At 37.5% G+C, this 24,214-nt stretch overlaps 1 protein-coding gene across 1 annotated transcript in view; it reads right to left on the bottom strand.

The window, feature by feature from the left end:
- Positions 1–692: 692 nt before the first annotated feature.
- Positions 693–24,214, bottom strand: part of LeuRS (Leucyl-tRNA synthetase) — a 94,997-nt gene continuing 71,475 nt past the window's right edge. The window contains exons 17-19 of the mRNA XM_083122752.1: positions 22,112–22,324; positions 15,464–15,692; positions 693–1,475 (exon numbers count right to left, since the gene is read on the bottom strand). Of these exons, the coding sequence (XP_082978878.1) occupies positions 1,258–1,475; positions 15,464–15,692; positions 22,112–22,324 (660 nt within the window). The 3' untranslated portion in view covers positions 693–1,257. The remainder of the gene's footprint in view (positions 1,476–15,463; positions 15,693–22,111; positions 22,325–24,214) is intronic.

The following is a 24,214-nucleotide window of genomic DNA, read 5'->3' as shown; positions in this document are numbered from 1 at the left end:
GAATCTTCTCTTACCAGTTAATCCTGTAACGGGCAATATTCTAGTGAACGCACATAAAATCCAATATTCATTCTGTCCGATTATCCCCCGTCTCTTGTTCGTGCCAGTGTGACTACTGTCAAGATTCTTCCGAGTTTCACTTCTTGCAATAAACGAGATTGTTTTCCTTTCCGTAGGTCTCCGTGCAAACGGGTTTCTTATGAACTAAAATTGTAAGAATTTTGTGGAAGAGCAACGACTTTGCACAATTAAAAGAAAATACAGTTTTTTAAAAGACTTTTTGCCACAACATGCAACCCGTGCAGAACCGGTTGTATAATTATGCAGGATAAATGGTGTTAACCGTCTCCTTGGAATCTTTGTGTCCGCGTTAAGCTCCGTGTTCTCATTTTGTGTAACATTTTTTACACTTTCTTTAAAACGTACAATATTATTATATAGTACATATAAAGCATATTTTCTGAGCTACCACCAAGTATAAAACATCTTTTGTGGGGGTAATTTATACTCTACTTTATTTACACCTGAAAACGGGTGCCATCTTGAAAAGTTTGGATAACTAAGTCGTTTAATACGAAGTTGACATTCTTTGTCCCTTGAACTTCGTATTATCGAGGTTTTCCTGTACAGTTTACTATAAATGATTCTTTTTTGTCATGGGTTACATGCATCAATAATATTACACAAAACAATTTCAAGCAAGGAATCTGTTTTTATTTTTAATAAATTAGCAACAGGAATACTGATACAATCAAATATTCTTTCAGTCTCTGGTAAACACTACTAGAATCATAAGTGGGCATTCAGTGCGGGTGAAGCAATTAATCATTACCACTAACATGCCAAATTCTTTTGAGTTTTTATTATTTTACATATCTTATCAGGTAACATCATCATCTTCACTGTACACATATTGTTAAACAATTGTTCCTTTCCTTTCTCAGTGCAAACCACCATAAAATAACTTCAGTCACACTATGATCACATGTACACTATAAACTGGATACAGCAAATAAAATATTTAGCTATAATAAATAATATTGATTAATAGTTCACATAATTTACGGTGCAAGTTTTGAGGACAGAACTCTGATAAACGAAAAGAAAAAGAAAGGTTCTTCTGGACGGGCCAAGTAGAAATAAAACCTGCTTGGTAACCAAATATTTGGTTCTCAAAACCACTGGGTTTAGAATGAAAAAACTGCAACCTTTGAAAAGTAAAAATTTCTTTCCACACTTAAATTATGAATGCTAATCCTATGTCTTACTTTCTTCTACTACGTAAACCAGTGTCAATCCTACATTATGCTTTGTTCCATTTGTTGATATGTGCACACTGTTATTGGTCAAATCCGTATGGAACACGGCATCATCCTCTATCTTAACTTTACCAACAAATGGATCTCCAAAGACAGGCATTTTACGTGGTCCAAGCTCTGGATCCTCATATCTCCAAAATGAAACTGTTGATGGATCTGCAAATACAAAAAGTGATTATTTTACTTTCACTTGAAACATGAAGGAACAAAATAGATACTAGATTGTGCACATGGATGCAGACATATCTAATTAACACTACTATCAAAACCACTCTATTTCTGACAACTAGAAACGTATTCATGATGGATGCGGTAAACACAGTTTAGGTATTATGTACATGAAGTTTTGTGTTCCTGCGTTGCAGAATTGAAAACTTTTTTTTCTGATTAATTTCGAAGGCTCACTGCCTTGACTAAGGGTCAGGCGTCTGATGAAGGGTCACTCACAAAGGATACCCATGTCCAGACGCTGTACCCTTAGTGAATGAAGGCAGTGAGCCTTCGAAATTAATGAGGAAAAAATATCCCATTGTGCAATGCGGAAACACAAAACTTCACGTACGTAATCAGGGTTGCTACGATTTTTTGATTATGAAATTCCCTGACATTTCCAGGTTTTCCAGTCCAAAAATGAATTTTTTCCAGACATGTTTATTATCATGATTTTTGCTTTTGAACCTTGTGTTTTTCAATTAAATATATAATCCATTAATTATTATGAATATTCACTTTCACAACTTTCTTTTTTAGCAAATTTCATTATACACACACAAGAACACGTGAAAATTTGAAGAGTAAATATAAAATTACAATCGGCATCAAATGTATTAGGTGCTACAATCATGTGCATCTAGCCTTCAGGCTAAGGTAACAGAGGTACATTATTTCACCATAACAGATCTCCACAATATAAAAACAACAGAAAAAGTTCATAAACCATACACAATTTTATATTTTCTGGTGGATTTATAGTGTCGTAGAAAATGATGCTTTTTGCTTACATTTATAAGTATACAGGATGTGGAGAAATTTTTGTTGCATATAGGAATTCTATAGGAAATGCCACAAGACTAAGATCTATAAAATAATAGACGATAACCTCATCATCATCAACCTTTACGATAATTATGATCATATTGTCAATATACTTTAGTTATCAATCAGATATCTGGACTGCAAGTTTTACGTTGATGTTCTTTCTAATATCTTGTATTATAAAAGTGGAAATTTATTACAGAAATTGGAAGGAACCATAATTTTGCACACGACTGAGAATCATAAGAACAAAAGAAACAAGTTTCTAAACTGAATATTTTTGGGAGTGGAATCACAAGGACCAAATACAGAAGTGGAAGTGAACTGCTTGTTCAGTTTGCAACTTTTTCTCTTGCAGACTCCAAAATGCACGTAAATTCCAGACGATCTGCAAAATTCCCTGACATCTCCCAGTTTTCCAAGTTTTGCAGACGCGTACCAACCCTGGTAATAGAAATGTATTTTTTCTGTTCCAAGACAATGTAAGAATAGAAAAGGTGATATTTTACTTCTATTATTGTCACTTTGTCTCAGCTGAGACAAATATAGCTGTAACATTTCTTGAGACATCTAAAAGACAAACATCATGATCTGTTGAAAAATGAGCAGTAAAAAGAAATAACTTCCCATCCTCATTAGAAGAATCTTTAAACCTGTTTTGATTAATTAACAGGATTCATCAGGGAAGCCTCAATACTTATTAGTGTCCTCAGCATTGACTGACTCATTTGGTTTATTTTACTTCGCTTTTCCGCCACTTTTATCTAATTACGAAGATAAAGATGAGTGATGATATGATGAAAGGACAGTAACAAAAGATAACCATGTCTAGGCTGGGATTCGAACCCGGGACCTCTGGCATCATAGCATGTTGTGATAACTAATCCGTAATGGAGGTCGGCAGTGTCATCAATATATCTCCTCATTTATCATTCAATTTTCCATTTATTTGTTAAATGTCCTAAATATGAAAGGATAAATCTGTTTCACTGGCCACTTTTAGCTAATTGCAACAATGAGGATGAGTGATGATTAGATTAAATTGATGAAAGAACAACCATGCCCTAGCTGGGACTCAAATCTCGATACTTTGATGGAGAGATTGAAAGTGCACACTTAACATGCTAAACTATCTGGCTGGCCACATTTATTTTGAAATGAGTCCTTCCCAAAGGATAGTTGAGAGTTTCACAATACAATTAATGCGCAAAATAGCTTACTTTCTATTGTGGATAAGTTTGCTATGTTATTCAGTTCATAAGCTCACAAAATGATAGTGAAATTTATTTTGTATTAGTGAAACCTCTTTTACATTTTCCCGCATTATGTATTCAATTTTGATGGTCCCAACTATGACGATAATCGGACTATACACTCCCAATTATAGTCCGACATTAGTCTTAAATCTCCATTGGACACAAAAAATGTAACTGTTTGTTGCATATGTGTCTTGAGAGAATTCACGAAGTGTATCGTCCAAGTAGTGTAAAAGAATCACGAAAGATGGCAGATTAGCATAAGCAGCTATAATCTCTGATTCGTGTGTTTCTCGTAAGATGGCACTAAACATTCGGAACATTTGTTTTCCATTTGATGAAAGTATTTGAATTGTCATGTAAAGCAAGAAAGTAACGTGTTTTTCTACATTGATATTTCATTGTTAATGTAGAAGGCGATAATTGTTCGAAAGTAAAATTCGCAATGATCGCATCCCTAACAGTGGCCAAGTTGGCTAAAAACAGCACGCGCTACAGGACGTTTGGTACAATGCGAGTTGCGGGCAACAAGAGTTCGAAGGAAAAAAAATGACATGGAAGGATGCAAGTTGGTTTGAGTGGCGTGCATTTTGCCAATTTAGCCCGCATACAGCAGTGTCTGGTTGAACTAGAAGTTTTCAGCTCGAGAGGTACCATTTCTACAAGGTACGGGAGATGGTAATCTTGCGAATCACCATGGTATAAGAAGAAAGGTGGACCCGAGACTTCATCATCCATGCTGGTATGCACATATTGGAGATAAGACACTATTTCTTACTTTACACAACTAAGAGGTTCATGAACGTCCCGTGACGGATTACGTTTTAAGCACATAACCTTGTGCAGAGCTTCAAGTGTACTCTTTATGCCATTTATGCTTAAACTTTTGTACCGTATCGTGTATTTACGACCAAGTTTGCATATAAAATGGGCAATGACGCCATTTTGAAAAAACTTTGTTTTCTCTGGTTTTCGGACATCAGACCATTTATGCGATCATAAGATGTGTTAAGATCACAAATATCTCGAAACAAAGTTCCTGGAGTTTGTTTCACGTCAATTTCAGGAAGAAACTATCGCAATTTTTATGTGCATAGCCAATGTAAACATGACCACAGTTTGGTTAAGTGAATCTGCATTTAGCTTCAATCCTTTCAATACATACGTTCTTTGAGCAAAGACAGAAAAGTTTTAAAGTGCTGCTTCAATCTTATTGATTTCTAATAAAAGCTGATTGGCTTATTTTAAGCAACAAGGAAGTACTGTGAAATTTCGAAGCATTTATCACTATACAATGTAAAAGAAACATCGACCCTTGTGGGTGATAATGGTTGGCTTTTCATAAAAATTAGGGATGGGCCGATATGAAATTTTGGCCGATACCGATAAAGTACCGATATAAAATTTACTGATACCGATAACCGATATTCTACCGATCCGATATAAAATTAGAAATGGTCCTTGCAGAACCTGAAAGGTTCATTGACCTCCTTAATAACTGTGTGTTTTGAGGTGACTGCAGTGCAAGAGAAGCTAAATATTTAGACATTTGCTTTTTAGAAAGAAGAGCATGGAAATTATCCATAAAAATTACAACAAAATGGCAGATTTTTGCACTAAATTATAAGATATTTATCGATATATCGGATCGGTAAAATAATCGGTAATTTTACCGATAAACCGATACACCGATATGCCTATATCGGCCGATACCGATAGAGTACCGATTAATCGGTCCCATCCCTAATAAAAATCCAAGTGTGGTTAACTGTGTTGATTTTACACAAAGTTTCATGTAAACGTACACTGGCATACGTAACTTTATCAGTATCTAGTAAGGATTAACAGAGACATGTTATAATGGGTGTATCGATTTTTATAAGGTTCACTTCTGCAAAATTTAGGCCAATATAAAAGAGCTGTGTAGAGTAATTTATTTGTTGCATATCTGAGATTACACATGATGTGGTACAATAAGCTGGTCTGCATTAGGTATTGTTTATGCTCTGTCATGGCCATTGACAGTGTAAGGTTTGTAATCATACTGAACTCAAACCGATTAAACTGAGTGTACTCAAATTTGTGGAGAATCAGAGTTATGATCATAGAAACTTCCTTAGTAAATAAGAATTTGATACATATGTGTGTATCTTACATTCATATATATTATCTGACATTAAATTAGAAGTATACAATTTTGGAAACTCTGGTTTAAAGATTGTTGGAAAAATTGAACTAAAACAGTATTTGATACTAACATAAAATTGTTAAGCTTTCCATGGGTTGCTAGGTACAGGGTATGTCATGTTAATGTTATCTTGTTGATAAATTACATAATGTACACACAGGTACAAGTACATTTTAATATAATTACAGAATTTATTACATTCTATTCTTATTTTTCATTTTGATAGATTTGCAGAATCTATATGTTATACATAATAGAAGGTTCATAATAAACATATAGTATTTTGTGCACTCATGTTTGTGACTTAATTCGTAAAGTAAATCACCCAAAGTGTTTATGTATAACTCATGAACTAATTGTGTCTTCTCTTTCAGAGGGTTGAACTCTCATGAGCATACTGGGCTTTGTTGCCATTGACTTTGGTTGATCTGAATGTTGACCCTGCTGCATAACTTTCAAGGGGGAAGTGTATATTACAGTACTGTGCAAATTAATGCGGACAAAGAGAAAAAAAAATATTTTTTCCATTTTTTACTCTTTCTTGGAGATGTACATAACGTATACTTACACTAATATGAAATATGTCCTCCTTTGGCTGCTATTAGCTGCTTGATGTGGTTTGGCATTGATTGAACCAAATTTGAACACACAACTTTGATATCACTATCATGAAACCACACATGAATCACATTGGTAATGACCTTTTGCTTCGTTGAACAGTCCATTTTTGCAACACGTTTCTTCACAATACCCCATAAGTTTTCTATGGGGTTCATATCCGGTGAATTCCCTGGCCAATCTAGAATCGTTAAATTGTTGTCAGAAGCAAATTTACGTACAGACTTTGATGTGTGACAAGGAGCAAGGTCATGCTGAAAAATTTCTTGTCCATCGTTAGTGGGATTTTGAATGAGTGGGACAATTCTGCACCTCAATATGTCAATGTATTTTGCGGAATTCATCATTCCATCCACTGGTACGAGCCCTCCAGGTCCACTGCAAGTAAAGAATCCCCAAGACATTTGCTTGGGTGGGTGTTTGACTGTCTGAATGCAATGTTCAGGTCGTAAGGTTCACCTGGACGTCGTCGCACAACAGATGCTTTGAACCCATGCACTTCAAAGTGAGACTCATCTGAGAATATTACCTTCCTCCAATCAGCGACTGTCCATTTCTGGTATTTCTTAGCCCATTTTAGGCGTTTCGTCTTCATTTTAGCTGTCAACAATTGCTTTTTAACCGGTTTCCTGAATTTTCTTCAAGTAAGCGACGTCGAACAGTTGATGCATCAATACTGATCCCAGCAGAAAGCAAATCACGTTGCAGGTCCACACTTGTTTTGTATGAGTGAATTTTACTGTTTCTTAGCAGTAACGTGTCACTTCTAGGTGTTGTTTTGCATTTTCTACCACACTTTCCTTTTCACTTTGAAGAAAACTACCAGTTGCCCTGTAGTTTCTGATAATTTTTGACACCGCTGATTTCCCAACACCAGCCTCTTCAGCGATTTTCCGCACAGTCATGGATGTGTTCTCACTCAGTGTAATAATTCTAGAACGTTTTCTGGGTGTTATATCCATAATGAAAACTCGTAGGAACACGGAGCCCAACAAAAGCGTGTTTACTACAGCCAAGCTCTCACAGAAGTCTGTTGGTTAATAATATTGGCATTGCACAACGACAACAATGAAACACCAACAACAATGCTTCAAACCTTGCAATTGTTGTAAACATTCTCAAGTACGCATCAAAAAGTTAGCTGATACTACTAGTATAAATCTGTTACTTATTTATTCGATTATCTCACATAAAGAGTGTAAAAACTAAAAAAAAAAGTATATTTTTCTCTTTGTCCGCATTAATTTGCACAGTACTGTATATGGTGCACGCTTTTAGAAGGAACATGAGTTCGGCCAATACCCAGCCAGTGCTACTGTGCTGTTGCCAAGATAACTGCCAGCGCAAGGGAAGGGCATAAAATTCGCGATGTGTCCATTATTTTGATAATCCATTTACAGTACATATGAGTAGTGAAATAATATAGTGAATATTTCTACACAGGATAATATCATATCACTGTAGCATATACGAGAAACCCATACCTGTAACACGCTTGAAGGTATTTACTGTAGAGGAACTGCCAGGTCATCATCACCGCTCTCGTCGTCTTCCTCGGTCTCAGTGTCACTGATTTCACTCATTTCCGAGTCACTCTCCTGGAGGTTAATGATTAGATTTTGCACCCTTGGTGCCTGTACTACTGGTGCTAGGTTTTGAGAGTGACATTACTTAAAATAAAAGAACACACGGAACACACACTATCGCACGAAAGGGCTGTATTTAATCATTTCACAAACTGTTCTTTGTGGTGCACGGGTGAACGATAAGCGAATAATTTTACACTGGCCTTGCTACGAAAACGCTGAACTCAAACTGACCCAGACTTTCAATGTTCGAGAACACCCAGAACAATGAAGGGTCATTGTTTATATCGAGACGAATATAACACCAACAGTTTTCCCTAGACACAACAACTCGGCGGCGTCAACACGGTGGCAACGAAAAAACAGGCGGAAGGAAATGAAAGGTGATGTTTCCCTTGTTTCTTCAAGGAATGATAACTCCGGCTGTAGGCGACGGAAATTCATGGGACTTGGAAAGTCAGGTTCAAAATGTCTTTCCCCATCTTATGATGAACCTTAAAGTGGTGAGTTTTATGAAAACTTCTTGTGCGCAAGAAAAATACAGAACACTGCTTTTAACTTCCGTGCCACAGTCTCCTAACCGTACAACGTTGCACTCCTGGCATTGGCTGATCGCCACGCACACCCTCTGCGTGGCCCCGATGATATCGCTTCTAAAAGCGTGCGTCGTATAGGTCAATATTATCAAGAATATATATCTTGTTTGAGGGCCACATTTTGTCTTTCATAAAGGGATAATAATAAAAGTGGAACTGCATCTGACAGTGTTGAGTTAATCCAAGATCAGTTTAAAAAATAATTGAATTCAGACACACCTGATTCTTAAAGTGAAATTTTGGTATTTGTAATCCTTATGGTTTCGTCTCAATCTGTAACCCCTGTCATCATTCCAAGCATTACCGAGTCATACAGGTTACTTCGGCCAAGGCTTATGGTTACAATGACAGTATGAGAATAGTTGGGTAGTGAATGCTGCTGTGGAATTGCATGTTTTGAAGATTTAAACAGATTATATTTTTTTTTTGTTGTTGTTCAAATCATCCTTTCGAACTTGACATACCAAAAACAGCAAGGGATCAGAAGTCAGGGCTGAAAGACCGTCACAGTTTGTAACGGTCGGATTGACCATTACTGGTTTTGGTATATTGTAATAATTAATGCTGGCCAGCTACAAGGTGTAGGGTTAAGTAATATGCTTCCATGAGTGTACTTTTATGTTATTATTGCATGTAAGTGTATATACTTATTGGATTGTGCTTTGCTGGATGTTAGATTCCCCTGTTTTTTACCTCCCCGGTTGCGGGAGCTAGCTGTCTTACAAAAGACCGTTGGCAGTGGAATTTTCCAACGCTACGGGGTCCACGTCCACTGACGTTTACCCCGACTATAAAAAGAGCCAGTGGGCTTTAGGGAAAAACAGTGTTTCCCCATTGATCGACGAGAGAGGAACGTCTCCTCAAGTTTAGTCCACTTATGGTGGCTAAACTGGATAAAACAATGTAGCATCTGGTTATGCCAGCCCCTGTTGCTGTCCCAAGTCCCCTTTTAGAAAAAGCTTTGAATGTGTGGATATTTCCGTATTTGATTAATTGATGCCCAAAAGAAGGAGTGAAAGCGTAAGGAAAACGCATTTGTAACGGAATATTATTTAAGCTGAGGATAGGCCCACGGAGATAGTTATGCTAACTCTGTGGTAAAGGAAGTGCCGATGGTTATGCCATAGGTGCGCATATATATTATTAGAGATTTGGTAATTTGATCTATGCAATACACTCATGGAAACGCTCTGTAAAATATGTATATATATAACCACGTATAATAAACCAATATATCCTACGAGAATGTTATAATTTCAAGAACTACGGTACTGTCCATTAAACCAGTTGTATATTCACTTGCTGTATATGTGTAAACGAACCAGGGACATAAAAATATAAATTGTTATGTGAAACCCCCCCTTTTGTAATTCAGGCGCAAATATAATCTGCTCGCTTGGCACCCAGGGCGAGGTGAAAGGAGAGATTGAGGGATTAAGACAGGAAGTAATCCAGAGGGGCGGATAGAAACGAGGGATAGGGGGGCCGAACTTTCACATATGGGGGCTCTATTGTCCAGGATATATCTTGTTGTATAAATTGTCGTCAGGTCTATAGGTTTGAAAGATAGACGGACTGACGGACGGATAGATTTTTTAATTTTTACAACGAAGATCGTACAGAAGTGAATGTTATTACGTAGTGGAAAAAGTATAGTAGAAAAAATGGCTGTACAAATTGATAGAGATTTGCTTGGACAGCTATTGGGTAATCAGGATATAAGCGATAAATCTCAGGATGAAATTATTAGGGAATTAAATAATCTTGCTTTATCGCGCACTGATCAGCAGAGTGCTAAGGAAGAGGAGAAAAAAGTTCAGAAAATTCTCGATAAGTCAAATTTACCGATTCCAGTCTTCACAGGGAGCGATGACAAGATTTCGCCGCATGATTATTTGCAGGAGTTGCGGAATTATAAAGATGTCATGAGAATTTCGGAGAAGTCATTGTTTGACAAGATTCTTCCGTTTTCGCTAAGGAGGGCTGCAGGGGATTGGTTTAGATTTTCACGCCAGTTTGAAGATTTCAAGAGCTTTGAAAATGATTTTTTAGAAGAATATTATTCTGTAGATTATAAGAATGAGATCGACCGTTTGATTCTGAATCGCTTTCAAATGAGCGAAGAATCTCTGGTTTTGTTTATTCGTCGAATGAGAAAACTCTTTTCTATGAGGCAAAAAGAGACAGACGAATGTGAAGTAATCGAACATATTCTATCTCATGCACACCCTAGTTTCCGAAGGCATTTGTATGGAATGCAGTTTCATACTTTGAAGGAACTGGAATCTGAAGCAGCCATTGTTCAGAGAAGGTTGTATTCAGAAAGGCTTTATTATTCACCGCTCGCCGGTGAGACGGAATTATCTTTTTCTGAAGTTTGCAACACTGAAGAGGACACCTCACGAAGAACAGGAGTAAAACACTTGGCTTTGTCCGCGAGGACAAGCTAAGGGGGAACCGAGAGTGACCAGCTACCCTTATGCTCTCTCAATCCAGGTTTAGGAAAAAGGATCAAGTGCTGTGAAACAACCGTTTTACCAAGAAGGGGCATTGGCGGTGACGCGACCGTAGGGCACAAGAGACCCTCTTTTGATGCAACTTTTGGACAAGCGAGGGCCAATAAAAATTCTGAAAAGTTAATTTGTTGGGGTTGCCGTTGTGAGGGCCATAAACTTCAGGAATGTCAACAGGCCAATAAAAGGAACCAACCCGCTGGAAAGGGAGGTCAGCAGCGTCCCCAAATAAACATTCTGTCACCCGCAGGGAGAAAACGCAGAAACAAAGGCCGTTTTTTGAATGGAGAAGGCTGTTTTCAGCAAGACCTCGAACCTCTCATTCATTGTAAGATTAACAACAAACGCTTTGTATTATTTGCAGATACGGGAGCTTCAGCTTCTACGCTAAGTTTGGAGACAGCCAAGTTGTTAGAGTGGGATGGAAATAAATTCATGAAGACGAGAAAATGGAACATTTCATTAGCTGTGGGCAGAGTTACGTCGAAGGGCGACATGTATGCTACTGTTTGTATTAATGACATGAAATTTAAGCGAAAATTTATCATCCTTGAGAATTGTTTCCGTGACATAATCGTTGGAAGGGATTTTTTTAAGCAGAGTGGGATAATTTTGCACATTGAGGAGAACAGTTGGTCGTTCAAGGATAGCGACGTGATTTACACGTTCTCGAAGTGCACATGTAAACGAGAATTCGCTGTTACAGTTATGCAGAGAAATAACGTGGTACAGGAAAGGAAAACTCGTCAGATCACTCGCGCCTGGGTGGATGCAACACACATGCAAAAGAGAATAGCGGGAAGTCTACGAATGAGGATACGGGCCAATTAGTGGATTCCCAAGGACTCGAAGTTCAGAAGACTGCAAACGCTGGTGCATTATGCTCTCTGAAAATCTCGAGAGGTGAAGAGAAAACGGAGGAAGGGAATAAAAAGGGAATGCAATTTTCTTCGAAAAAATTCCATTTCTACGAACGAGAAGAACCATTCATTATCGTTGCCTTTTGCTTTAGAGGACAATGAAAAGGGTGAATTACTGGTTTCTGAGAGGCTACAAAAAACTTCACCGCTTGTTTCAGAGCAAATGAGAGACAGTTTGTTATCTCATATAATGAAGCAACTGAGGGAAAAGCATTTCTCTGGGAGTAAGAAGTATAAGGAGACAGTTGCTAAGTTGGCCAATCAGTCGTTTTTGGATGAGGAGGGAGTTTTGTGCAGGAGGATAGACTGCAAGCAAGATTCTAAGGGAACAGCCAAGATATGGGTCCCGTTGAGTTTGAAATCTCAAATATTGACGTCGCATCACGATTCCGAATTTGCAGGACACAATGGGAAGCAGAAAACTTTGTCGAAAATCAAGGAGAAATATTCGTGGCTTGGAATGACACGAGATATGGCTCGCAACGTCAGAAGTTGTGTTCCCTGTACAGTTTCCAGCGAAATGAAGAAAGAAGTGAGACCAAAATATAAGAAAACGAGCCAAGCCTTACTTCAGGTGTTCCAGGATGAAGAGAACGAGATCAAATGTAAGCCATGTAAATTTCGCATTGGAGACAAGGTGTGGCTGAAAGAGCACACTATATCTGGCAGATTGCGTGGCGTTAATGGTGAACTTGGAACGGAACACTCAGGTCCATGTTTAATGTCTGGAAGGATTAAAGAAGATACTTTCAGGGCAAAGAATGGGAAGGATTGTCCGATTGTGGAAGGTGAACCAGGCCAGTTGTCCAGCCATAAACCACCAGCTTGTGCTGCGAGGTGGAGGGACAGAAAACAGCCAAGGGGAGCCATGCAACAACTCCTAATGAGGGTTAGGAAGACTACCGTCGGGCCGCCTAGCCAGCAATCCCAGCTGTCATAATAGCCGACCGGGGATCTTCTTTTATTTGATTTTTTTTATTATTATTTTAGTTTTCATTTGTATATAACTTACCCCCATTTTCTTCATTTTCACAACACTGTATATTTATTTGCGTGTCTCCAAGTTGTAAACAGAAAGACACATTGTGGATTTAGATTCGAGAGTCGAACCAAGGACTCGGTCAGGAGTCGAAGCCAAGGACTCGGTCAGGAGTCGAAGCCAAGGACTCGGTCGGGAGTCGAAGCCAAGGACTCGGTCGGGAGTCGAAGCCAAGGACTCGGTCGGGAGTCGAAGCCAAGGACTCGGTCAGGAGTCGAAGCCAAGGACTCGGTCGGGAGTCGAAGCCAAGGACTCGGTCGGGAGTCGAAGCCAAGGACTCGGTCGGGAGTCGAACCAGGGACTCGTTGGGGAGCCAAACCAGGAACCAGAGAAAACCAACTTCAAGGAAGATGCTGTCATGAAGACTTCATCCTAGAGAGGATACTTCAGTGGCGGACTTCACAAGGAAGCTTGGTGAATCTGTGAACATTGTGGACAAAGTGATAAAGTGAATGAACTAGTGACTATTTCATTTTTCAGATACTCTGAGAACAGTTGAATACTTTAGTGGGTATTGTGTAATTGTGTTGGATGGTTTTGTAAATATGGTAATCTTGTTGAGTGTATTGTTTTTTCTTGTTCCTCTTGAAGGGGGGAACTATGTAACGGTCGGATTGACCATTACTGGTTTTGGTATATTGTAATAATTAATGCTGGCCAGCTACAAGGTGTAGGGTTAAGTAATATGCTTCCATGAGTGTACTTTTATGTTATTATTGCATGTAAGTGTATATACTTATTGGATTGTGCTTTGCTGGATGTTAGATTCCCCTGTTTTTTACCTCCCCGGTTGGGGGAGCTAGCTGTCTTACAAAAGACCGTTGGCAGTGGAATTTTCCAACGCTACGGAGTCCACGTCCACAGACGTTTACCCCGACTATAAAAAGAGCCAGTGGGCTTTAGAGAAAAACAGTGTTTCCCCATTGATCGACGAGAGAGGAATGTCTCCTCAAGTTTAGTCCACTTATGGTGGCTAAACTGGATATAACAATGTAGCATCTGGTTATGCCAGCCCCTGTTGCTGTCCCAAGTCCCCTTTTAGAAAAAGCTTTGATTGTGTGAATATTTCCGTATTTGATTAATTGATGCCCAAAAGAAGGAGTGAAAGCGTAAGGAAAACGCATTTGTAACGGAATATCATTTAAGCTGAGGATAGGCCCACGGAGATAGTTATGCTAACTCTGTGGTAAAGGAAGTGCCGATGGTTATGCCATAGGTGCGCATATATATTATTAGAGATTTGGTAATTTGATCTATGCAATACACTCATGGAAACGCTCTGTAAAATATGTATATATATAACCACGTATAATAAACCAATATATCCTACGAGAATGTTATAATTTCAAGAACTACGGTACTGTCCATTAAACCAGTTGTATATTCACTTGCTGTATATGTGTAAACGAACCAGGGACATAAAAATATAAATTGTTATGTGAAACCCCCCCTTTTGTAATTCAGGCGCAAATATAATCTGCTCGCTTGGCACCCAGGGTGAGGTGAAAGGAGAGATTGAGGGATTAAGACAGGAAGTAATCCAGAGGGCCGGATAGAAACGAGGGATAGGGGGGCCGAACTTTCACAAGTTAGATCCTGAGACTCAACGTTTGAGTGGATACTGTTTCGGAATTTGAAATTTTGAAAAGTTTGTGCAATTCATTGTTTCAATTTTGTCTTGAACCAGTCACAAAATAAAAAATAGCAAAATGTTATAAAATTTTCTTCGATTTTACATTTTCCCGCATTTTAAGTTTTTCAGCTTGTCCCCTGAAAAATGTAAAATCGAGGTTCCACTGTATCACTTAACAACAAACTTTTGTCTCTGGCTGAACAAAATTCACATTTTTTTCGTATTGTAGGCGATAGTGTGCAAGCAACACAGAAACATTGCCTAACACCCACATAAGCTCTACATCCAACATCCAGCACAACAGGGAAGTCATGTACCTCCCTGGTGCATAAGTGTGTGGAGCAATAACGTGGGCCCCTCATTCATGTTCATGACTTTGCGGTGCTCAGGGGAGCATCTTCGAGTTAGGCAAGGCATGTGAGTGACATTGTGTTTTCCATCTACCGTCCCTTACTGTCTGGTTCATCTTATTAAAACACACATATTATTGGTCATTGTGATATCCTGCTTGTCTTATCCTGGTATGGTATCTATTCTCCCAGAGGATACATGGTTAGTGGGGCTACGGGATGTGACGAACCAGCGTCGTGTTGTCCTACAGCGGATACCGTTCCCTCGGGGAGAAGGAAGACTAAAGTGTTTAAAAAAAATATAGGCAAACTGATCAAACAAATTATCAACATGTACCACGTAGCTGGAAAGAACAGACTGGGGGGGGGGGGGGGGGAACTTTGTACAAATTAAAACAAATGAAACCCACCTTTTATTTGCCGATCCAATCGTGAAACTCTTAGTCCAAGCTTGTTAATACTGTCCCCATCTAATATGGGTATGCTGCACCTGAAATGGCCACTGCAGGGCTGAGGGTTGATCACAGTAACTATGACCCCATTTTCCACATAGAATTCTATGAATGGAGTACCTGGACAACACTCCTCTTTTATCTTCTCTGGAGCATCATCTGTATACTTCAATGCTATGCCCTCCAGCTGAAAATTAAAAACCAATTAATTTATTAGATAACAATTTGAATTATTATAATTACAGCTTAGACTAAATATTTACTAAAAGTTAATGAAGTCAACGTGATGAAATGAAGTTTGATATCAACAAAATTGAACTTGTATCACTCGGCAGATTAAGTAGTTGGAATTTTGAACAAAGGGTGAGCAGAACTGATTAAATAGCTATTCACAAATATTGGGCAATAATAGCACACCTATATAATACAGTGAAACCTTGATTGTATGTTTTTCATAGGACCATGGTGAAAGTACTTATAAAGCAGGAAAGTGTAAAATATGAAACTGAGGTTTCTCTTTAATTGTACAGATATAATTCTGTAAACAATCGGTAATTGGGTGTTACCATTATGTTAATAATTATCCATATGAAATATGTAATTATCCTTAAATCACAAATGTCTATTTCCTTTTATTTTATTAATTTAGTTGGCCTCTATGTTTTAACTAGGGTTAATGTGAAAATATCGATACAGAAAAGTTTCAGATTACAGTTCTATTTTCGTAACTATACTCTTATGAAGTTCAGGTATCTCATGCTGTCGGCAAACTGTCACGTGACATTTACACTGAGTCTATTATCCTGGAAATTATGTAATTCATAAATTGTGTAAAAACATTGTGTGGCAAAGTGGATTTCATAATGAAAAGACTGCTAGTTCTGGTATGGCTGCACCAGAATGCTTATATGTACGAAATTGTAATTAATCTGAACTTCATATTGTTAGTGTTCACTTATCAATATCTGTGGGAATCAGTATTGGTTAATATGAAAAATGCTGCATGACACTTTCACAGTCTCAATACTTTGGAAAAAGAAGCAAAATGCAAAATTTTCTTAATTTTTGCAACATTGTGAGGAGAAGTGGATTTTGTGATTAAATGATTATCTCATGTGAAATTATTAATATTTTCAACAAAAGTCTGGTAGATTGTTCTAATGGAAAATTTGAAGTTTATAAATATTCTGGACTACTTTGAACAGTTTCAATTTTCAAGTATTGGCATTGATTGGCATGAGCACTGACAGTGGTATCGGTAGCTAGGTTTTACTTTTAACAGTGCAATTCAAGCAGAATGAGGTTGTCTAATACACATGGTACATTACATCCTGTATTTCTTGGGTGCATGTATGGTGTAAATCTGATAGGGTAGTCATTTTGTAGTAGTTGTAATGCATTTGTTTAGCGAGTTCAGTACATTTTCCTCATGATGGCCATGTACTGATGAATTATTGTACTTACGCATGTATAACGCGCACCCTGGTTTTTGATGGGGAAAAGTGACCATCAGTTACATCTTGTATATTAATGTGCAGTACAATCCAGGTTCAAGAAATTAATGGCTCTCGTAGTTGTAAGTTACAAAGCTGATCAAGAGTGAACTGACTTAGGCTTACTTACTTAATTCCTTTAGTTCCTACTGGAACATAAGACATCCATGAAGCATCTTCACCTCACTCTGTTGAATGCGATCTTCATTTCTTTCTTACTTTTCCCCTGTTGTCTTCATTCTTCTTCAATAGTACGTCTCCTTGACCTTTTGGGCCTTCCCCTTTTTCTAGCACCTTGAAGATTCCAATCAAGTGCTTGTTTCTCGATTGCATTGTCTGCTTTCCTTAGTGTGCATCCTATCCAGTTCCATTCTCATCTTTTCATTTGGTTTTTAATCTGGTCTTCTGATGCTAGGGTCCAAAGTTCTTGATTTGTGATTACTTCTGGCCAATGTACATTTAATATTCTCCTGAGACATCTGTTAAGGAAAACTTGTAATCTGTTTGCGACTTTCCAAGATTCTGCTCCATACAGCAATACTGATTTGACGTTGCTTCTAAAAATCTTTAACTTTGTTTCTGTAGATTTAATCCTACTCTTGATTCTGGATAAAATTGCACAAACAGCCCAGTAGCTTTTTTGATGCGTTTTACATCATCTTCTGCCCTCCGTTTGTTGCAACTACACTAGTTAAGTTGGTAAAATTGTCTAAGGTTTCCTTTTCTAGTTCAATATGATCTTGAGTCCTTGCATTTAATCACATTGTTTTAGTATTGCATCCCTCTTCTTTTTCCTTTTACGATTTCCTCATTACTGTATCTATTACCAGAACAAAGATAAGAGGCGACAGAATACATCCCTGCCTCACTCCAGATTCTGTTTCAAAGGGTTCTGTAACTTCTCCTTGATGAATAACTTGGCTCTTGTATTGTCGATATGACTCCTGTAATATTTGTCACATTCTTTGCCTTGCTATAGAACCAAAGGCTTTCTCAAAATCTACAAAGATGGCATATAATCTAGTATTCCATTCTATGCATTGCTCGATGATAATGTACATATTTGGTCTGTGCAGAATCTACTAGAACTGAATCCTGCTTGATCTCTCCTAAACTTGGCTTCTTTTTTATCTAGTTAGTATTTTACTTGGGACAGACAACAGCATGATTCCTCTCCAGTTGTTACAGTTTGTCATATCACCTTTCTTTAGAATTTTTATTATAAGACCTCTTTTCCAATCTTCTGGCATTTTCTCTTTTTCCCAAACTGCCGTAAACACTTCATGTAGTATTTCTGCCATCAAGTTTACATTTACCTTCAAAATATCTGGTGGGATTTCCTGAATTGAAGGAGGAAGATCTGAAATTCTCATTTCTGCTTCCTCTTCAGTTTCATCAGCCTCACTCTCTATTTCCCTAGTTCTGTCATTTTCTCTGATGTTCCTATTTAATACCTCTTCAAAGTGCTCTGTCCATCTCTTCATTTGTTCTTGTTTATTCTTATCCTTGACTGGGATATTTTTCTTAAATTTTCGCTTTGTAGTAAGCGTGTTGTTTGATAAAGTTGTTTTAAATCACCCTTACTTGCTGCTTCCTCTGCTACTTTTGCTTGTTGTTCTATCCAATTGTGTTTATCATTTTGAGCACTCTTCTTCACCTCCCTGTCATGATCTTTATACTGTTTCTGTTGGGAGCTCCTTTGGGTTCTTACTTTTTGCAGTATTTAATTCTTCGTTCTTCATTTTTCTAGCTTTAATTTTATCCCATGTGTTCACCGACATCTAGTCTTTATGATTACTTTTCCCATATCCTAAAATGTTTTTACTTACCGTAATTACTCATGTATAATGCACACTTTTTTCCAAACTTTTTGCCCCCAAAAACTGTGTGTATTATGCACGGAATAATTCAGACAGCCAACACGAAACTGTACAGGGTCATTCCATGATTTTGGGACACTTGCATTGATTTTTCATGTTTACGGAACCCTATCAAGTTATATATCGTTGTAAAGCTTGAATCCTGCAGTTTCTGAATATGGAAACAGTATTCCATACAAGATAACGACACTAATGTGAAATGCAGTTGAAATAAGTTCATCAAAAAATGAAGAAATGTCCTGATTTTTATGGTACTTTGGATGAAAGAAAACATACGGAAAAATATAATAAAAATTAAAAAGTATTACTGGCCAAATAATATGACATACAAGGAGTGTGTAAATTCCTTAATGGAAGAAATCTTGTGCTGCTAACTGCTACTTGGAAGGTCCTGAATGTGCCACATATAAATGTTACATTAGTCACGGAAAGAGAAAGTATATATTTTGAAAAAGAAGGAATGAGCAATTGAATAGGTATGACGTCATTCACTCTTGATCAGCATAGCAACAGATTTACAACCTACAACTAAGAAAGCCATTTCTTGAAACTGGATTGTACTGCACATTACATACGAGATATAATTTTTTGTCACTTTTACCCATCCAAAACCAGAGTGCGCATTATACATGCACGCACACTATACACGTGTAAATACGGTATTTCTATCTTGGTATTCTTCCATTTTCTCTTTATTGTATCCTCCTCTTTTTCTTCTATATCTTAATCTTCCTCCATTTGCAGACTTTCAAACCTGTTTCTCAGTTCAAATACAAATCTATTTTTTTGTATCTTTATCATTTAACTTTTTCGCATAAAATTTCTTTCCCATTTTTGAAAACTTCTTTTACATGCAGCCATTATATGAAGTTTAAAGACTGCAATTACCAAGTGGTGGTCAATACCAATATTGGCAGTGAAGAGTGAATTACAACATACTTATTCGATGAGTCACCTGTTGCTATGTGGACCAAGAGGAGAATATCCTTGTGTGTAAACAATAAGTCACCAACCCATGCAACCTACCCCCCCCCCCCCCACCCTTCCTTCCTCCACTGTGTTTAACACCTTGTTTATTCTGTAATAGTAGAAATCGAGTTCAAAATTACGTTATGGATTTGCAGTACTCAGGAAATTATTTATTATTTCTCGACCAATAAATACCGCTGACATGCATCCCATGTGGCGGGAGATGCATGCTTGAATTCCACCAGAATGGCACTGCTTTTCTTGTTGTTGCAGAACATTATATTACAAAATGAAAAATCATGGAAAATGGTCTATAAACTTTTATAGGTGGTTTCACTCATTCCTTCTTTACTTTTTCTGAAAAAAAAAAAAAAAAAAAAATTAAAATATGCTTTTTCCGTGACTAACGTAGCATTTATATGAGGCACATTCAGGACCCTCAGACTAGCAGTTAGCAGCACAAGATTTCTTCCGTTAAGTCATTTACACACCCCATATATGTCATATTATTTGGCCAGTAATACATTTTAATTATTACAGTGGAACCTCGATTTTACGGTTTTCAGGGGACCAAGCTGAAATTCAAATGCGGGAAAATGTAAAACCGAGGAACGTAAAATTGGGGTTTCACTGTATTTTTATTTTTCCATACCTTTTCTTTTTATCCAAAGTACCAGTAAAAATCAGAACGTTCCTTCATTTTGTGATGAGCTTATTCCAACTGCATTGCACATCTTGGTTAGAATACTTTTGCCATATTCAGAAACTTCAGAATTTAAGCTTTACAATGGTATGTAACATGATAGGGTTCCATAAACATGAAAAATCAGTGCACGTGTCTCAAACTCATGGAATAACACTGTACGGTTTCATGTTGGCTGTCTGAATTATTCCATGTACGATATGTACCACACTTTTTGGGGGCAAAAATTTTGAAAAAAAAAAAAAGTGCGCATTGTACATGAGTAAATACGGTATTCTATTTATGGAACAGATTTATTTGCATTGGATTCATATTTAGTATCAGGCACCCCAGTATTGTTACAGATAAATGGAAGCACTAGAGCTTTTTTGAATATTTGTTATTGGTGCAATGTGCATAGTTAGCAAGCACTCTAGCATCTTACATAACTCATGGACAATAAAGTTACTTTATGATATTGCTTTTAGACATCAACACTACTATCAGTGACCTGGTTGATAGCTTGAGAGAATTTATTCATCATTCGTCGCCAGGGAAGTTTCAAGACTTACTAAATGCACGGCCATGAAAATAGGCAGCTAGGCAGAATTGCACAGGTACCACATATGGGAAAAGCAAAGCGAGAGCGGGACTAACGTCACTGGTTCCTGTGCACTGTGTGGCAACTTCAACTGTGCTGCATTGTCTAGTTCGAGCATCAGACCGCTTCTCTCTGGGCACTTTTGTGTCATCTGTAACATCTCAAGCAAATACTGTGTTTGTATCACATGGATTACAAAGACCAATTCTACAACGAGATCTTTCATTCTCTTAAACCTCCAAACACACGGGGTTGTGCTCTGACGTGGCAACACCTGCCACCTGCCTAATTTCATGGGCATGCATTTAGTATCACAAATTATTAAATAAAAAACCCCGGCGCCCACCCAGCGTCGAATAACATGGGTACCTGGGGGAAACCCTGGGGGGTAAAGGCAGTCAGGGGCGTGATGCTGATCACATCACCTCCACTCACGACCGGATCAAGAAAGTGTGGGGCGTTACCCCCACACCCCCTATACACCTTCATGGCGTGGTGCTATGCACAGGGGAACACTTTACCTTTACCTTTTACAAAATTTAAGTAATTCTTCACAATCCAATGAACGTGCCTAAAAAAAAACATGAACTTAAAATGCTAAAATATGCACTCAAATTTCAACTTTACTCCTGAAATGTTATTTTAAAGTAAATGTCTGACACTTGTGTTTATAAAAATTGGAATTGTAAGGAGGAATACAAACTATACATCATGAACTAAATAACTGCAATAATATTCAATACTAAATTTTGCCAAATGACCAACATTATTATTTTGAAGATACAAATATCAGTAAAGGAATGTTATAATGATGTGGCAACCACTGAAAGAAAACTTATCACCCCATTACCCTACAGTTATTAATATACCCACCAAAACTTACAAAAAAAATGTAACATGTTAAGAGTGTCATCATACTATGAACACCATGTATTTATTATCTATTTCAATGCATGATGGAAAGCATATTAAACAACTCACGTCGAGAGTGTTGGTCAAGTAGACCAAGTTCTTCTCCAGAACCTCCCTCTCGCTGAAGTCCAGGGTAAGATTGAGTGCATCCAAACCGATGTGCTCTATCTTCTCCCTGGTGGCCTGAACAAACGGCATCACCCTCTTCATGTACTTCTTCAACTCTGGCTTCTTGCCCAACTCCGTGGAGATGACTTTGTTGTCTGGCAGTACACCTTCTTTCTGTATTGATCAGAAAAGTACACACATATTTCTGTACTGATCAGAAAAGTACAAATAGATTCACAGAATTTATATTTTAAAATACAATGCACTAAGGATTGTAAAGGATGGGGGGAGGAGTAGGGTTATTGACTGTCTGCAACACGAAGTGCAAGTCTGATGGGTGATGAGGGCATCACTCACCAATTTAAGAGGGCGTCACTCACCAATTTAACTTTTAGTGGCCAGCTGGTAAATACAGTGAACCCCCAATCTAAGTTCCTGGGTTTTACATTTTTCCATATTATTAGAGGAACAATTTTTTGGTAAATAAAAAAAGCAAAATTTCGGTACAAAAACAAGAGTCAATTTTGGGTTCAAAAGTGGTAAATAAAATAAAATTTCGGTGTTATAGCAGTGAATTTGGATCAAAAGTGGTACATAAAATGACATTTTGTTTTTAAAATTGTGAATATAATCCTAAATTTAATTTCAAAACTGCACTTATTACACAAAATAAAGATATCCCTTCCAATAGCTCATTTATGTAGTTACCAGAGTATAAGTTTATTTCTGTACAAAGGAGTTCATTTTTGTCTCAAATATTTACAGTAGAATTAATTATTTTCCCATGAAATGCATAACTCACAGGATAATTGAGGTGCTGCAGATATGAAGGGTGAACTCAACAAAAGTACATTTTGAGGAAAATGTGTGTCAAGTTGTGAGGCATGGGGCAAACTCAACAAAAAACTTTGAAAATCATGCAGGAAACTTTCCGATTTACTCTTACTACGTTTTTGTGGATCTACTCTTACCACGTTTTTGTGGAGATCGTACTGTGCCTGACAACTTGAAATGCATTTCTCTCACAATGTACATTTGTTGAGTTCGCCCTTCGTATTCGCAACACCTCAATTAAAACTTCAGAAAGTGTTGTGTCGGTAAACTAACTGTAAATTCGTGTTTAAGAGTATATTTCGCATTTTAGTTCATTTCACATCATTTTGTGACAAAACAGGGTAGGAAAATGCACTTCACACCTTTCAGAAAAATAAAAAAATATATTACAATATGTTATTTCACATTTTGTGTCTTCGTCAAAAACAAAATATGCATGCCTCCACATAGTATACATTTAGGCTTGAGGGTTCTAACATAGCAAAATGTTATTAATTTTCATTGATTTTAAATTTTCCCGTACTTTTAAGTTATTTCAGCTTAGTCCCCTGGAAAACGTAAAATCGAGGTTCCACTGTATCTTACCAGCACATATATTCCTCTGAGCAACACAGCTGCTATACCTGTCTTACCAGCTACACATGACAGCAATTAACATGCCTTTTCTTGAAAAACATAGATGATAATTCAGTTCAGTCTCTTTCATTGATATACATATGAACGCCATAAATAGGTAATTAACTTGTCATGTTCAATAAACTTGTCAATCAATAAAGAAAGCATTGTATATGTTTGAACCCCAAAACAACATATACAATGCTACTATAATTGGATGCATTCTGAAAGTTGCATGGGTTTAACACAAACAAGTTATGGTGACTGGCCATTTCACAAGTCCCGTCGTGAAGTTGATGAAATTCGTTATGGCGTTTCTGAAGTTGATTTTAATGTACTGTGAGAAGTTCGTTGTCGAAGTATGGTGGCTTCAAAGTCCACTAATTCGAAAAATGCATTATAATTTTAACAGAGCGATACATGCACAAGATGAGTGTGCCTTAACTGTTCTTAAAATGTGATTAAAGTGAGAAACAATGTTTGCAATAGAGTTTATTTCTACCAGGACATGCCTTCCGCTGGACGCCATGCGGAAAATTTCTATAAACAAAACACTGCAACAGATGCTTTTGCCTAGTATTCCTTAAGTCTGTAAAAGAACTGATTTCACCAAGT

The sequence above is a fragment of the Lepisma saccharinum genome, chromosome 5 (genome assembly GCF_977018435.1).
Source record: "Lepisma saccharinum chromosome 5, izLepSacc3.1, whole genome shotgun sequence".
Lineage (NCBI taxonomy): Eukaryota > Metazoa > Arthropoda > Insecta > Zygentoma > Lepismatidae > Lepisma > Lepisma saccharinum.
This window is presented reverse-complemented; position numbering and strand designations above follow the sequence as displayed.